Genomic DNA, 17,010 nt, shown 5'->3' on the forward strand with positions numbered 1-17,010 from the left:
TTCAGGGGCCGCCTCCGCTCACTTTCGCGCGAGATACCGGGAAGTCTCGCGGGAGCTGGATTCAGCGGGAGCCGGGAAGGATTGCCGCCATGACGTCCGCGCTGGAGAACTACATTAACCGTATCCTTCCGCGGGCGGTCTGTCTGTCGGTGGGGACGGGGGGGGGGGCTGCATCATGAGACCGGGCGGGGGGGGTGATACTGGTATGAAGCGGAATTCTGCGCGTGCGCGTTAACGCTCCTGCTTTTCCTCAGTTACACGCGAGAATTTCCATCCACTTGTGGGCTGGGTTGCCTTGGGTGGGATGCGCGCAGCCACTTCCGCTGCTCTTCTTCTTCTTTTTAATAAGAAAAACGGTTTTTAACCATTTGAAACCAGCCTCCATCAATCTTCTCCCCTCCAGAAGGTTTGGGATACAGGTACTCCCCGATCGACACAAAGAGGGAGCTGTTTTGGACTACAACTCCCATCAGTCTTTGCATCTTGATCCAAGATGGCTGCTCGAGCTCGGGGTCAATGGGAATTGTAGTCCAAGATGGCTGTACTTGCTAGGGGGCTGGTGTGAATTGTAGTCCAAGATGGCTGCATTTCTAGGGGTCAATGGGAATTGTAGTCCAAGATTTGCATCTCAACAGCAAGAGTCCTCAATGACACCCCCACAAAAAAATAATAATCCTTAAAACAGATGGGGCATGGGAAACCTTTTCTATCAGCTTTGGTGATTGCAAGAGGTTGAATTTCTCACTCTTTCCTCAGTTCTTTGGGTTCTACGCCCTCCTGGTCTACACACCTTTCCAACCTCACACTCAGCTTCTTAAAAGGCACTAAATCCAGAGGAAACTCATTTTCCTTTTGTTTATATATATATTGTTTCAAAATATTTCTTTAACTTGTATCTCAGGTACTGTTGCTGTAATTACTTCAGACGGCCGAATGATCGTGGTAAGAATTGCCCGCAAATATAAATATTACCCTGTTTTTAAATATTTAAATGATTGGAAATGTTTCATACTAGATTATACTTACGTGGGAAAATAAAGCCCGTATCTTTTAAAGGCGGTTGAGTTGTATTTACAGGAATACACAAGCAGTTCTGTAGGCAGAGTGGCACTTAGGAACATAGGAAGCTGCCTTCTAGTAAAACCATTGGTCCATCTAGCTCAGTACTGCCTCTACTGACCAGCAGTGGTTCTCCAGGGTTTCTGGCAAGGGTCTCTCTCCCAGCCCTACCTGAAGATGACAGGGATTGAATGTGGGCTTTTCTGCATTCAAACAGATGCTCCCTCAGACTTTGAAGTAGATGCTTAGGCTGCACACATATCTTGGCTTTTGCTGGACTGCAAGTTTAATTGTATTACAATTCATCAGACATTTCAAGTAAATCTGTTCTGAATTAGGTGCCACTGACCTTAGTGCTATGTGGTTATAGGCAGTTTACCAGAAATGAGTATTTTGCTCAGATCCTTGCTGTAAATAACTTAATATTCCTTCTGCAAAATATGCCTATCCTATCGAAACTGTCTGAGAGTTGAACAGATGAAATTTTTGCAGGAGATTATATATATATATATATATAATATCAATGACAGCAAGTTGCAAATCAGTGACCACTGTTCTCAAAAGCCTTATCTTCCTACTTTTTAAGGCTGCTTTTTGGGAAAGAAAAGAGCCCATGGAGAAATGAATTGCATTGATAATTTAAAATCACTTAGTGTAGGGAGTTCCTCTGAAGGGTTACGTAAAAAATCTTTTAATCATTAAAGCTTTCTCATAGTAAGTAGTGTAATGTTGTGTTTAGGATGTGTTTATGAATTGAGATAAATATTGAGAATTTGGAGTACTTCATTGTTTTTCAATTTTCGTTTTTATTTCTTAAAGGGAACTCTCAAGGGTTTTGATCAGACCATCAACTTGATTTTGGATGAAAGTCATGAAAGAGTGTTCAGTTCTTCACAAGGAGTGGAACAAGTAGTATTGGGATTGTACATTGTAAGAGGTGATAACGTGTAAGTTTGCCTCATCCTCTTTTTTTTAATAAGGTAGTATAATATGAGCTAAAGCAGCGAAGCATTTGCTTAGCTCTCAAGGGGCCAGCTTCAACTAAACAGTTCTGCTAGTTAGGTCCAGCGCAAGTAGTCCCACCAGCACAACATACATTCACACACTTGTCCTCCTTCTGTCCCCCAGGTTGGCTCTGAGGGGGTCAGGAGAACCCCAAAACAGCACATGGGGTGATTGTTCCACCTGGCAAAAAGAAGTCAAGGACCTTACATGTCTGATGAAACTGCAGTCCATTTTTTCCCAGAGAATCAGAGTTGGAAAGGACCGTGAGGGTCATCTAGTCCAACCCCCTGCAATGCAGGAATCTTTTGCTCAACGTGGGGCTTCAACCCACAACCCCGAGATTAAGAGCCTCATGCTCTTACCTACTGAGCTATCCCAGCTACTGTAGCTTGAGATTATTTCAGAAAGTCTCCCTTTTGATGTCTCTGTTTTATAGTTCATAAGTAACTATAGCAATAGATTATATATCCAACAAAATCATGTCCAGAGTAGACCAATTGAAATAACCTGTTAAGTTTTTTGGGCTTTATGTTAGGATAAAAAGATACCATACTTTTCCGTGTATAAGACTATGGTTTTTTTTACTCTTATACATGGGGGCGTCTTATAGATGGGAAAATACTGAGTGGAAGAAATATTGTTTCAGCATACTGTATCAGCTTTGTTTCAGAGATGAAGCATTTCACCTGCAGCAGTTACAATATAGTACTTTTCTTTTCTTATAGGGCTGTAATTGGAGAAATTGATGAAGAGACGGATTCAGCCCTTGACTTGGGGAATATCCGAGCAGAACCTCTGAACTCAGTTGTACACTGAAGAAAGAAGAGTGTATAAAAGGACTTCAGAAATATCTGGCTGTACAAAACTATTTATAGGAAGGCATGGCTACTTTTCTTACAAGTTGAGGGTAAAAACCTGAATAGTTTACACTTTTTAATTTTGAGTGTTATGGTTTGATATGTATAATAAAGTCTACATTTTATTGAAGCCTTGTGAACTTTTTTTAAAAAAACAAAACAAAACCCCATGACATTAAAATAATAGTAACCTTTAAAGCAGTCTTGTGCTACATTTCTGACTCCGTAAAGTAAGCATGCACCTGGTGTGTGTCCTGGCTGGGGCTTATGGGAGTTGTAGTCCGAAACATCCGAAGGACACCAGGTTGGCAAAGCCTGAAATAAAACGCAACGCACTCTGCTTATCTCACTGTGACTAAAACTCAGACTGGGGGAGAAAAGGGTTCCCTATCCCTGCATTATGCACATGGCTTGGGGTGATTCTTGTTTTGCCAACATCTCCAGGCCTCTTATCAGAATCATAGAACTGTAGCATTGGAAAGGACCCCAAGGGTCATCTAGTCCAACCCCCTGTAATGCAGGAATTGCAGCTAAAGAAAATCCCTGACAGGTGCCCCCCCATCTTTGCTAAAAAAAACCCTCCAATTAAGGAGATTCCACCACCTTCTGAGGGATACTGTTCCACTATCCAACAGTTCTTACTGTCTAGTAGTTCTTGTTCAGCATCATCAATTTGAACTTTTACTTCCATTTCAAAAATTTGATTAGAAATCCTTTTTTTTAAAAAAAGATAAAGGCTTATTCTGACAAATTTATCACCACTTGCTAGGAATATTTTAGGGACCCTTTGCCATTCTTGGTTGCCATTTCCCCCCCCCCCAAAGGTACAATAGCTACTCTTCCCTTTAAACCTCTGCCCTGCTACGAAAGAGTCATAGCACAATTATAGCCACAATCACACGACTGACCAGATTAGCCGCAAACGGCTGCCCAAACTCAGCACTTTTTATTTTTTTAAAAAAAGTTCCCTATCGCATCATTTTATGTTACATTTATATCCCACCTTTCTTCAAAGGACCTCAGTGCTGCGTGAACGCTTTGACCCCCCCCCCCATTTTTTCCCTCACAACAACCCTGTGAGGTAGGTTAGCTTGAGAGTTAGTGATAGGCAGGGAGGTTCATGGGTCAGCAGGGATTAAAATCCTTGGTTCTCCCAGGTCTGACACTAACCACTGTACCACGCTGGCGCTCTGTTTAGTATTATAAAAAGGAATTTACAGTGGTACCTCTACTTGCGAATTTAATGCGTTCCGAACGCACATTTGTAAGTCGAAAATAATTGTAAGCCAAATCCCATAGGAATGCATTGGGAGAAAAAATTCGTAAGTAGAAGCAACCCTATCTAAAAATTCGTAAGTAGAAAAAACCCTATCTAAACCACATCCAAGATGGCGGACAAAGCTCCGTTCGTAAGTAGTAACATTCATAAGTAGAAACATTCGTAAGTAGAGGTACTACTGTACTACTTGTAGATGGCACATGTGTTTGCGGAGCAGTCTATAGCCTATGAAAGTTTGTGCAAGAATACGTGTGTTAGTCTTTAAAGTGCTACAGGATTCTTTGCTGCAAGAGACTAATATCTCTGGTCCGGCTTTTAGGCTTCCCAGAGACATCTAACTGTCCACCAGAGACATCTAGTTGCCCAGTGTGAGAACAAGATGCTGGGCGAGTTGGACCTCCAGCTTCAGAGCTCTTGTGATGTCCTCAAACCAGCGGCTTTGAAATCTCTTCCGGTCATGGTTATTCCTTCCTCTGCTGTACTCCGCACAAAGCACCATTACTGGGTGAAGCTTTTCCGACTTCCTCGCTGTTGTGACTCCTCCTCCATCCCACTCGAACCTACTTCCAGCTGCTCTTACTGTGCAGCTGAGAGGAGGAGAGCTCCGATGTCAGGTGCCTCTGAAATGCAGGAAGGGGCGTGGGATACAGGATGTGTAAGATGATGCATATGTGGAGAAAGTGGATCAGGCAGAAAACTCTTGTATTGCTAGAATTCGGGGCCAGTCAATGAGGTGGAATGATGGAAAATACAGGAAAATGCAATATACTACACACACACACATGTAAAATAATACACTCCGCAAAATATAAATAAATGCATAATTTTTGTTTTGCTCGTCATTTGCTCGCCATCGAGAGCAGGGAAATGCTGTGGACAGCCATTCAAAATCTTCAGTTTCTCAGCTGTCCACAGGCCACTTTCAAGCATATCGTCTCCCACATATGGACTAGAAACTTGCCTTAAAAATTTGAAACAAAATAATAATAATAATAATAATAATAATAATAATAATAATAATAATAATTTATTTATACCCCGCCCTCCCCAGTCAAAAACTGGGCTCAGGGCGGCTCACAACAACAGAATTACAATAAAACATAAAAACAATTAATTAAAATACAGATTAAAATACAGTATTAAAATTTAAAGTGCAGCCTCATTTCAAGTAGTCCATAAATCCAAGCCATGAGGGAGGAAAACACAGGGGTCAGGCTGAGTCTAACCCAAAGGCCAGGCGGAACAGCTCTGTCTTGCAGGCCCTGCGGAAAGATGACAAATCCCGCAGGGCCCTGGTCTCCTGGGAAAATAAAAAAAATCCTTCCGGTAGCACCTTAGAGACCAACTAAGTTTTTCATTGGTATGAGCTTTTGTGTGCATGCACACTTCTTCATATACCTAAAAAACTGAAACAGCTTCTCAGTAAGCCAAATAATTCTCAGTAGGTTCCCCCCCACACACACCAAGTGCTCCTGCGGAATTAAGACCTTGCCCTTTCTACTCCCCTACCTTGCTTCTGTAGGCGAGATCCCCCCGCAGATGGCCACAGCTACTTGCGTTGCCTCTGCAATACATGGCATTCTCTGCCCTCAGTTCTCGGATTCGTCTCTGCAGGTGCTGCAGCAGCCTTGGGGTGCTGAAGAGCCGCTGGCTGGAGAAAGGGTCTGCTTTCAGCGCTAGAGAACAGAGTGGGCCGGGCTGCAGGTATTCATTTCGGCCCTGCAGAAAGCAGGTTGGAGAGAGGAAGGAAAAGCAGCAGAAAGGACTGAGGTCATCAACTAGGGGAGACAAACCTCAGGTGGGGTGAGACCCTCCAGGTCTCAGTCTGACCTGCCAGACTCTCCCCAGGATACACCCCCCTCAAGTGCTTTTGTCTGGCGAGTCTGTGCTGCAATTGTGTCCCTTGGGTGGAGGGCAGAGAGTGTTTGTGAAAACTAACCTACCATACAAAGGTTTAAAAAACCCTCAAGTGTTGCCCCGCCCACTTTTGCCTTGGGCTCCGCCCACCACTGGCATGTGGCCCCCAAGATTGTTGCCTAGACTTCATATCAAGTCAGACAAGTGGCCCATCTAGATTGGAATCATCTACACTGACTGGCAGCAGCTCTGCAGGATTTCAGATGGAGTCCCTACCTGGGATTGAACTAGGGACCTTTTGCATGCAAGGCAGATGGCTCTGCCACTGAACCACATCCCTTCCCTGATGCTCTAGCACTGGACTGCAGCCTTGCTGGACAAGAGAGGTGCATGGAGGCAGTGACTTAGTGTGTACAGAGCAGGGGTCCCAACTCCCACACTGCCCAAAGGCCTTTGCCAAACGCCTCCCAAGCGCCGTTTCCCCTTTACCATGCAGAACTGTCTGAATTCCGAACCGGATGCCTCCAGGTGCCTGTGAAAATCCACGGGCTTGTCCCTGGACAGGCGCCTGCAAGGGGAGAGAGAGAGAAAGCCACAAAACATCTCGCCATGGTGTCACCTGTTCTCCCAAGTGACGTGTACGTTCAGATAGCTCCTGGGGTCCTCACCTCTCCACCTCCGCCACCAGCTCCTCCTTAAACTCACTGGCCAGCTGGCAGGATGTCCTGCCCTTCCAAGAGGCCACATTTATCTGGCTTTGCTGCTCGTCGTCCTTCTGCAGCTGCTGGCGCAGCGATGCGTCTTCCTTGCCCGCTGTCTCCTTCACCCAGCTGCTCTGCAAGGTGGCAATGTCTTCCAGGTGGTCCTGAAGGGGAACCGGATCGCCCTGGCTCAGTGGCAGAGCTTTTCATAAAGAAGGGTGCTAGGAGATCAGGAATGACCCCCTGCCTGAAACTCTGGAGAGCTGCCAACGGTCTGACTCAGTAGAAGGCAGCTTCCTAGGTCCCCAGAAGAACTCGCAGGCTTGGCAAACATTTTCACTGCCCAACATCAAACCTGCTCCACGTCACCACAGATGGTGGCTGAACTTTGTCCGGAATGGTTGACTGGTGTCAATGGGACAGGAACTGGGCTCCTGATAGCTAGGAATGGCTTTCTGGACTTTGGAATGAGATTCCCAACAGCTTACATAGATGTGTTCAGCCCCACCAAACAACAGCACCTCTCCCCTCCTGCTCCTTTCCTCCTGACCGTGGAGCCATCCTGGCTAGTAGCCATGGATAACCCTCTCCTCCATTAATTTGCCTAATCCTCTTTTAAAGGTAAAGGGACCCCTGACCATTAGGTCCAGTCGTGACTGACTCTGGGGTTGCGGCGCTCATCTCGTGTTATTGGCCGAAGGAGCCGGTGTACAGCTTCCAGGTCATGTGGCCAGCATGACAAAGCCGCTTCTGGCGAACCAGAGCAGCGCACGGAAACGCCGTTTACCTTCCCGCTGGAGCGATACCTATTTATCTACTTGCACTTTGACATGCTTTCAAACTGCTAGGTTGGCAGGAGCTGGGACCGAGCAACGGGAGCTCACCCCGTCGCGGGGATTTGAACCGCCAGGGGCGTACCCAGAATCAAAATTAGGGGTGCAAGGGGCGGGGGCAAGAGGGGAGGGGCCACAGTGGGAATGTGGGTGGGGCTACGTGGCCTGTGCCTCCCAGGTCTTCCAAGTAGGCGGCCCCAGGCTCCCGCTCCCGGTGCGAAGCTCCAGAGGCGCGCGGGGAACGTGAGCCTGTGGCTGCCTCCTCCGCTTATGCTCCCCACTCCCACTTAGCGCTCCTCAGCTTACACTCCCCGCGCGCCTCTGGAGCTTCGCGCCGGGAGCGGGAGCCTGGTGCTGCCACGCTGCGCCCCTCAGCCTTTTGCTTCTAGGGGGGCAATTGCCCCCTCCTGCCCCCCCTGCCTACGCCCATGCGAACCGCCGACCTTCTGATCGACAAGCTCTAGGCTCAGCCATCCAAATTGGTGGCCATCCCTGCTTCAGGGCCACCAATGAAGTTGGAAAGTTTCCAGGTAGAAAAGAGAAAATGTTTTCTACCTGTGCATAGTTAGAACTACGGAACCTGCTCCCACCAGTTCTAGCATTATAGAAGAGTAGCTTTAATTCACTATTTTATAATTTTAAGAAATGCTGTGTGTGCTGAACATTTTCTTCTTCTTTACATTTGCAGCTGTGGGTAGGTACTCTTTTAAACCCGGGTCCTCTGACATTGCATGAAATGCAATGGTCAAAATCAAGCGGAAGGCAGCCAGAGTTGTGCAGAGCTAATGGGGTGGGGTTTTTTTTTTGCTCACCTGGACTAGTTTCTCCTTCAGAGTGTCTAGAGCCGACTGGTTCTCCAGGTGAAGCTTCTCCTGCTGTTGCCTCAGCTCCCGCTCCTGACATGGCAGAAAAGTCACGGCAGTTGGACAGACAATTAAAGGACTGCGCTTGGAATGGAGGTATAAAAATTGGCCTCCTACTGAGCTGGGGTTACATACTCCACTATAGTGTTCTGGGCTCTGGGCTGGCAGCTAGGGTTGTCAGGCTCAATAGAGGACAGGACTTCTGTGCCTATAATTTCCCTGCTCTCTTTTGAGTCTGGAAACTTTAAAGAGAAACCAGCAGACCCTTTGTTATAATTTCCAAGCAAAGGGTCTGCTGGTTTCTCTTTAAGGTTTCCAGACTCAAAAGATAGCAGGGCAATTAAAGGCACAGAAGTCCTGTCCTCTACTGAGTCTGGCAACCCTACTGGCAGCCAATTTCTCTCCCATCATTAATGGAGCAAACCTGTTTGATTCCAAACCCTCCTTGCTCAGGGGACTGAGGCCCCCAGACTGCCTAAGTTATATCCCACCCCCCCACCCCCAGGCAAGAGATGGCAGCTCAACCCCATTTACCTTCTTCCTCTGGATCTGAAGGGCCTGGTGTCTCTGTGCCTCTGCCTCGTGCTTTAGTTCTCGAAGGTAGCGTTGAGTTTCTTCTGTCACCTCTTGCAAGGCGCGGAGGGCATGGCTGGAGGAGAGGAGGGCTGGCTTCCTTGGGGGGGTGGGGGGGTGAAGAGAGGTAGCCTGAGATAGTGACCAGGACTTCCCGGGTCTTTGGGGGAAAGTGCAGTCACTTGGCAGGTCACCCCCCACAAAAAATAAATAAAAAAAAATCACACAATCCCTTCCTCCATGTAAATGCAACGCACGAACAGGCCGCAAAGCCACAGGCCAACATGAACCTGGGGGGGGGGGGGACAAGGTACTCCCGTGGTTTAGCGACTGGGCTGTTGGACTCATCCCCACCTGGCTGTGAAAATCACTGGGTGGCCCATCGGCTGAAAGAGAGAACACAACTGTCCCAGCCTACCTCACAGGGTTGTTGTGAGGATAACATGTTGGGTGGTGGTGGGGGGAACTGTGTGCCTGAACTCCTTGGGGGGAGGGGAAATGGGCAAACTAAACACGGGCCATAGATAAGATGCCAACTCTCTGATAGCAACAAATAATATTTTAAGGACTTCAAAACCGGATTTGGCCCCCTGGACCTGAGGTTTGCCCTCACTCCAGTCAATGAGGATTGTAGTTAAAAAAAACACACCACTTTTTTAAAAACACCAAAAAGACCAGAATTAAAACTGTATATGCGGAGGACAGGAAGGTGTGAAGCTATTTTGGAGAAATAAAAGCAAAGCCTGCCCACTCCCTGAAATCAGGCTGCAGAGCTAAAACAAAAACAAAGACAAAGGTGATGGGGGGAACCATGTGCTGAGATTCCCGCATTGCGGGGGTTGGACTAGATGACCCTCAGGGGTCCCTTCCGACTCTGCCATTCTATGATTCCAGGAAAGCTAGGAAGCTAGAAAGTGGCTAGGACTGGTAGAGGCGAGATAAAATGTGAAGAACTAATTTCAACCCAGGAACAGCACTGGGTTCTGTGTTTCTGCAACAAGCAATGCCCTTCAGCCCCGTCCCCACTGAATCCAACTTGTACCCTTGCAGCGTCTGGGGCAGGCCGGCCTTTTGGGGTAGCAGGTCCCGGAGTCTCTGGCATGCTAAGGCAACCTCCCTGGCCAGAGAGCCGTCAGCCCTTGCACTCTGTGCCTGGGACGCCTTGCGCTGCTCGGCCAGCAGGAGGCGCTGCTCTTCCTCCATCCGCTGCAACTGCATTTGCCACTTTTCCTTCTCCCGAAGCTTTTCCTAGGCAGAGAGAGACACACAGAAACCACGTTGTCTTGATCACATATCGCTGGTGTACCCCAGGCTTGTCACGGCTAACATTTACACAGTATCTGTGTGGAAAGGCATCGCTGCACATGCTAAAAGGTCCCAGATTCTTTACCATTTAAAGTACTCATTTTTACATCCTTAAGATATCAGTCACTTCTTCTCTTTCCATGGTTCATTTTACATATCATAAATCCCTGCATGTTTTACGGAAAATATACCATTCAGTATAACATTATTACACCCATCATAACTTATTTACACTGTTGACTTTATCTTAATTGCTGCCAGCGTTTTCAGCTGTACACACTTATTTCCCATATTTTCCAACAAATGTTTTCCAATCTTCTCTAAAAGTATATACTTCTTGTTCTTTTTATTCTATATGTTAAGTCTGCAAGCTGCGCATATTCTGTCAACTTAACTTGCCAGTCTTCTTTAGTTTTCCATTTTTTGAGCTAACAAAACACAGGCTGCAGTAGTAGCATACATAAATAACCTTTTTTCGACACCTGGGAATTTCAGTCTGAATTATCCCCAACAAAAAGGACTCTGGGTTTTTTTGGGGGGGGGGGTGAGGAGTACTTTTACACATTTTTTTTTTCAATTCTGAAGCTACAACTCTTGTTTCTGTGGGAAGGGGGATCCCAGAATGCACGAAGGGGTTGCTTCTTCCCCGCTCACCAACTCCAGTTCCTCTCGCAGCCTCTTCAGGGTTTCTGCCTTCTCTGCCTGCAGCAGAGCCCGGAGGTCTTCCATGGCCCCCTTCTTCTCCCGAGCCTCGCCCTCCAACACCTGGATCCTCTAGGGCAGGAAAAAAACACACCAGGAGAAGCGGTTTTAATTCAAACCTCCCTGTCCTACTCGCTCCTTCTCCCCTCTCAGGGGTGGGGACCCTGCTTCAGCCCAAGGAGATCAACCCTAGGGCTGCAGCCCTTTGTGGACAACGCTTCCGGGGTCATGTGCCACTAGAGGGCGGGGCAGAAGGCAAAAAAGTGGGTGGAGCAAAGACGCTTATCTTTGGAAATTAGGCCATGCACAAACCAGGGGTTCTGCAGCTCTCCCCCCCCCCACAATTTTAAATAAAATCACTGCTTACAAATTATATAATAATAATATATTATTTATACCCCGCCCATCTGCCTGGGTTTCCCCAGCCACACTGGGCGGCTTCCAACAGAAAAATAAAACACAGTGATCTATTAAACATTAAAAGCCTCCCTAAACAGGGCTGCCTTCAGATGTCTTCTTGATTCACTCAAGGAGGGCGAAAAGCAGGGCCAGAGAGAGGTGTGGCATCTTTCAAGGGCCAGAAAGAAAGCCTTGGAGGGCCACATTTGCTACTCTCCCGGCCATAGACTTGTCCGACCCCCTTGCAATGCAGGAATATGCAGCTGTCCTTTGGGGGATCGAACCTGTGACCTTGGTGTTGTCAACATCACACTCTAACCAACTGAGCTATCCCATCTGTGGGGTGAATGATAAAAATAATATATCTATTTTAATTAAACTTTCTGTTTTACAATTTAGAATATTCATTTAGACCACCTTAAAATATCAATGACTTGCCTTCTTCTCTTTCCATGGTTTTATTTTACATAGCAATAAATCCCAGCATATTTTATATAAACTAAACCAATCAGCAGGGATGTCCAACAGGTCGATTGCGATCTACTGGTCGATCCCTGAGAGGTTTTGTTGGATCGCAGTCGATCACTGGCTCCTCCATCTGGCCCTGGCCCCTCATCCCGCCCTCTAGAATGCTATACCAGAAGACGGAGCTCTCACTGTGAGGCTGACTGTTTCATTAACGATCTCTTGGTAGGTAGGTAGGTAGGTAGGTAGGTAGGTACTTTATTGTCATTGTACATAGTACAATGAAATTGAATGCCACCCCATAAAAACAAAAACACAATTACAGCCACACATACACACACATCGCAATTCCCCAAGATCATATTACAGTACAGTGGAACCTCGGTTTATGAACACCTCAGTTTACGAATTTTCGGTTTACGAACGCCGCGGACCCATCTGGAACGGATTAATTCACTTTCCATTACTTTCAATGGGAAAGTTCGCTTCAGTTTATGAACACACTTCCGGAACCAATTACACCCATGCTTTGGGTTAAGTACGCTTCAGGTTGAGTACTCCGCGGACCTGTCTGGAACGGATTAATCCACTTTCCATTACTTTCAATGGGAAAGTTCGCTTCAGTTTATGAACGCTTCAGTTTATGAACATACTTCCGGAACCAATTGTGTTCATAAACCGAGGTACCACTGATTCAGTTACAGCATTTAAGATGGTTATAGCTCTTGGATAAAAACTGTTTTTAAATCTATTTGTTCTTGATTTAATTGTTCTGCATCTCTTGCTCAAAAGCAACTGTTTCTATTTGTTTCTTCACCCTGATCCCCCCCCCAAAAAAATGGGGCTTTCCTCCCTAAAAAACTCTACAACTTTGACCTGAACCTGCCCCAAAGGGGTAGATCACTGCCAGTTTTTAATTGTGTGAGTAGATTCGCAGTCTCTTGGAAGCTGGTTGTCCCTGCCATTCAGCATTCCATGGTTTCTTCCATCAAAACTTATTTACCCTGTTGAATTTATCTTAACGCTGCCACGTTTTCAAGTGTACACAATTATCCCCCATATATTCAATAATCATTTTCCAATAAACGAATGTTCTTCTTGTTTCCTTATTCTCTAAGTTAGATCCGCAAGCTGTGCATCTATCCAACAGTTTAAAGTTGCCATTCTTCTTTGGTTGGGACCTCGCCCGTTCTCCATTTTTGGGCTAACGAAAGACGGGCTGCCATAGTGGCGTACATAAATAACCTTTTTTGACACCTGGGAATTTCAGTCTGAATTATCCCCAACAAAAAAGACTCTGGGTCTTGTTGTTTTTTGGAAAGGTGCTTTTAAACTCCCCCCCCCCAATTCATTATAAATTATTTCCCAATACTCTTTTATCCTTTTAATTGGTAATGCCTCTTGGTGGCCTGGATGAAGATGTGTGTGCATAGGGTAACCTTTTGCACGGCTGCAGTGTTGCCTACAGAACGAAGGTACTGCTCTTCTGTCCCCCACTGGCATGCAGCCCCCAAATGCACCATAGAAAGGAATGTGCCCCTCAAGGCTGCAGACGTTTATTCCCACCTGGTCCATGTGCATCCTCTTCCCTCCATCCCACTCCTTCTGCCAGCGGATTGTCACCAGAGCCACCTTTCCCACATGGCTTAATGGTGTGTTGCGCCAGGGCGCAGCCTCTCAGGGGCGCCCTAGCGAGTGGGGGAGCACCGTGGCTTTGCCAGCGGCCTCCCCTATCCCTGCATGCCTGCCAGCTGTGCCCTGCCAACCATAAGGCTGGTGGGCATGCAGCTTCCCTCCCAAGCCTCCGTGGGAGCAGAGCGATCCCTGCACAGGCTTGGGATGGAAGCTGCGCCCCACCAACTATATGGCTGGCAGGCGTGCCGCTTCCCTCCCAAGCCTCTGTGGGGATTGCTCTCCCGCAGCGGCATGGGGGAGAGTTGCACGTACCCACCCACCCCCACGGCTGGCAGTGCGCAGCTTCCCCCCCCCCAACTACCCATGGTAATTTGGGGGCGCTGAGCAGATATTTGCACTCCGGCGCCGCATCTGCTAAAGACGGCCCCGGCTGTCACGGAGATAACAGAATCGCTCTTCTCTCTCAACAGCTACCTTGCGGAGGTCGGCTGCTTCGTCCTGCAAGGCCAGGCTGAGTTTCCTCTCCTTCTCCAGGGCTTCCTGGAGTTTGCCCCGCGTCTTCCGCTCCTGCTCCTCCAGGGCCTTGCGCTGCATCTGGAGGGCGGCCCTCGTCTCGGCCTCCCGGCTCTTCCGTTCCTGGAGCAGCGAGTTCTGAGCCTGAGAAGAACAGGGTGGAGCTATGATCCCCAGAGCCGTTTTCAAACATCGCTCCCTCTTCCCAGAGAACTCTGGGGATTGTAGTTCTGCGAGGGGAACAGAGGGCCTCTCCTAACAACTATCAGCACCCTTTAAAAAAAAATCAAAGCTAAAACGTTAAACTACAGGACTTTATTCACCATCAACAATGTGGATTTTCGCCCAAAAGACAGTCAAGAAACGCGTTAGATGCATACCTGCAAAGTCTCCCGCTGAAAAATGTGCAGCAATATGGCCGCCGGGCATGTGTAGAAGTGACTTCTGGTGCCGCTCTGCCCTATTTCCGGTGGCCACACATGGGCAGAGCAGCACCCAAAATGGAGGCTCTCTGGCAAGTAGGAAATTTGGGGGATTTTCTCCATTCGGGAGAACAGCGGGAAACGGATTAAAATCCGGGGGTTTCCCGCGAAAAACGGGATACTTGGCAGCTAAAAACGGGATACTTGGCAGCTAAGGTTAGATGTTTTGGAATATTTGAATTGTAGTTGTTTTTCAAATGTTTCAAACTGTTTTGAAATGTTCTTGCTTCCTTTCCATTTGCCATGAATGACCCCCTACCATTTGCCATGAGGAGGAAGAATGGGCTAATAATAATAATAATAATAATGTGCCCCTACCATTTCCTGAGCTTCCTGCTTTAGCTCCTTGGCTTGCTGTTCCATAGCTTTCCGCTGCTGGGCAATTTCAGCATTTCGCTCCTGGGAAGAAAGCGGCAGAGCCCACAGAATAAAAGCAGACCGGCGGTTAAACTTAGGACAGGGTCGAGAAGTCTTTGTCAGCCTGAGGGATGCATCGCTTTTGAAGATGTTCTACAGGTGGTATATAACTCCCAGCAAACTATCCAAAATGTATAAAACGAGATCTAACGCTTGCTGGAGGTGTAAACAGGCAGAAGGGACGCTGTTCCACATGTGGTGGAGTTACAAAGAAATTAAGAACTTCTGGGATATTATATATGAGGAGTTGAAAAAAATGTTTATGCAAACCTTTATAAAGAAACCAGAAGCTTTCCTTTTGGGCATCTTAAATTCGGATATCCCAAATGGAAAAAAGAGAATATTCTTATATGCTAAAACAGTAGAAATGAAGAAAGGATAAAAGGAGCAGTTTAGAAAATAGATAAAACAGACCCGCGTTGAGGAGGACGGAAGCCTATTAGAGAAGAAAAGCAAATGGGATTAAAGAATAGGGTGACATAAATCCATATGTAAGAACTTATGGATTTATGGTTGTATGTGTGCTTTTTGTATGTTTTTTTTCCTTTTCCTTTTTTGTTTGATGTTGTCATTTTACTATTTTGGTTATTTTGTTGTCTGCGTTTGATCATCAAGTAAAAAAGCCTAATAAAAAGCAAAAAAAAAATTAAAACGAGAGAAGCATCTCTATGTGGGCGTGTCGCATGTGAGCGGTGGGCGGGGTGAGAGCAAAAGTGGGCAGAGCAAGATGGCTTGACCTGAGCGCCAGTTCGGACCGAGTCAGGCTTATGGTCCATCGAGCTCGGTACTGCACAGTCATAAGGTTGTTGGGGTAAAAGGGAAGACACCCCACCAACCTTCCAAGTTAACCCCTTGGGGGGGGAAGTTTGGGATACAAATGTAATTGCTAGCACAGGAGTAGCCCAGTAGCAGCCCATGCCTCAAGGCATCGTGGGTAATAGCCACCTTTATGGTCTCGCGAAGGTCTTCTGTTTCTTTCTGAAATTTGGCCACTTGTTCCTGGAGGGCTCTGGCATTTGCCTGCTTCAGGCTCTCTGCAAGCTGAGAGAGAGAGAGAGACGAAAATCAGTCAGAACATGCCATATTTCACCCTGCTTTTGGTCACTCAAAGAGCCACTGCAAAATAACAACAGCAGCAGCAGCAGCAACAGAACAACAACAACAATTTATTATTTATACCCATCAACAACAACAACAACAATTTATTATTTATACCCTACCCATCTGGGCGGCTTCCAGCAAAATATTAAAACACAATAATACACAATACAAAAATACAACAACAACAAGAAATAAAAATGAAAAATTTGCCACTCTGGGTGGCTTCCAACAAATTAAAACAAAAACGACATCAAACATTTTAAACTTCCCTAAACAGGGTTGCCTTCAGATGTTTCCTAAAAGTCAGATAGTTGTTTATTTCCTCGATACCTGATGAGAGGGTGTTCCACAGGGTGGGTGCCACTACTGGGTGGTTGGTTACTCCTTGTGGATGGAAACATAATAATCACCATCGTAATTTATTATTTATACCCTGCCCACCCGACTGGGTTTCCCCAGCCACTCTGGGCGGCTCCCAACACAATATTAAAAACACGAGAAAACATCAAACATGAAAAACTTCCCTAAACAGGGTTACCTTCAGATGTCTCCTAAAATTCAATTAGTTGTTTATCTCATTGACATCTGATAGGAGGGTGCCACAACTGAGAAGGCCCTTTGCCTGGCTCCCTGTAACTTCTCACAGTGAGGGAACCGCCAGAAGGCCCTCGGAGATGGACCTCAGTGTCCAGGGTGAATGATGGGGGTTTATAATGAGTCAAATCATTAATCCAATTAACTCAGTAGTGCCTATACTGGCTGCCAGCAGCTCTCTAGATCAGGGGTCCTCAAACTACAGCCTGGATGCGGCCCGCGAGAGCCAATTGTGCGGCACCCGACAAACCCCGCCGCCTGCTCATATAATAATAATAATAATAATAATTTATTATTTATACCCCGCCCATCTGGCTGGGTTTCCCCAGCCACTCTGGGCGGCTTCCAACCGAAAATTAAAAACATTACA

General features: G+C 46.7%; 2 protein-coding genes across 2 annotated transcripts in view; one reads left to right on the forward strand and one right to left on the reverse strand.

Moving 5' to 3' along the window:
• Positions 1–73: 73 nt before the first annotated feature.
• Positions 74–3,051, forward strand: LSM8 (LSM8 homolog, U6 small nuclear RNA associated). The gene is made up of 4 exons (XM_035099027.3): positions 74–120; positions 902–942; positions 1,879–2,006; positions 2,790–3,051. Exons 1-4 carry the CDS (start codon positions 90–92, stop codon positions 2,878–2,880), a joined length of 291 nt encoding a protein of 96 aa, XP_034954918.1. The 5' UTR covers positions 74–89; the 3' UTR covers positions 2,881–3,051.
• Positions 3,052–3,074: 23 nt separating this feature from the next.
• Positions 3,075–17,010, reverse strand: part of LOC118076189 (uncharacterized) — a 32,128-nt gene continuing 18,192 nt past the window's right edge. The window contains exons 14-24 of the mRNA XM_088659901.1: positions 15,891–15,986; positions 14,847–14,927; positions 14,008–14,190; positions 10,987–11,106; positions 10,070–10,275; positions 8,989–9,127; positions 8,404–8,487; positions 6,726–6,922; positions 6,547–6,625; positions 5,710–5,919; positions 3,075–4,820 (exon numbers count right to left, since the gene is read on the reverse strand). Coding sequence (XP_088516027.1) covers positions 4,761–4,820; positions 5,710–5,919; positions 6,547–6,625; positions 6,726–6,922; positions 8,404–8,487; positions 8,989–9,127; positions 10,070–10,275; positions 10,987–11,106; positions 14,008–14,190; positions 14,847–14,927; positions 15,891–15,986 — 1,455 coding nt within the window. The 3' untranslated portion in view covers positions 3,075–4,760. The remainder of the gene's footprint in view (positions 4,821–5,709; positions 5,920–6,546; positions 6,626–6,725; positions 6,923–8,403; positions 8,488–8,988; positions 9,128–10,069; positions 10,276–10,986; positions 11,107–14,007; positions 14,191–14,846; positions 14,928–15,890; positions 15,987–17,010) is intronic.

This window comes from Zootoca vivipara, chromosome 16 (assembly GCF_965207765.1).
Source record: "Zootoca vivipara chromosome 16, rZooViv2.hap1.1, whole genome shotgun sequence".
Lineage (NCBI taxonomy): Eukaryota > Metazoa > Chordata > Lepidosauria > Squamata > Lacertidae > Zootoca > Zootoca vivipara.

Bases quoted from the DNA above. Each gene is read 5' to 3' on its own strand.
- LSM8 (XM_035099027.3), top strand. From the start codon at position 90: ATGACGTCCGCGCTGGAGAACTACATTAACC. The intron at 121-901 runs GTATCCTTCCGC...CTTGTATCTCAG, and splicing joins GCTGGAGAACTACATTAACC to GTACTGTTGCTGTAATTACT. The intron at 943-1,878 runs GTAAGAATTGCC...TATTTCTTAAAG, and splicing joins CAGACGGCCGAATGATCGTG to GGAACTCTCAAGGGTTTTGA.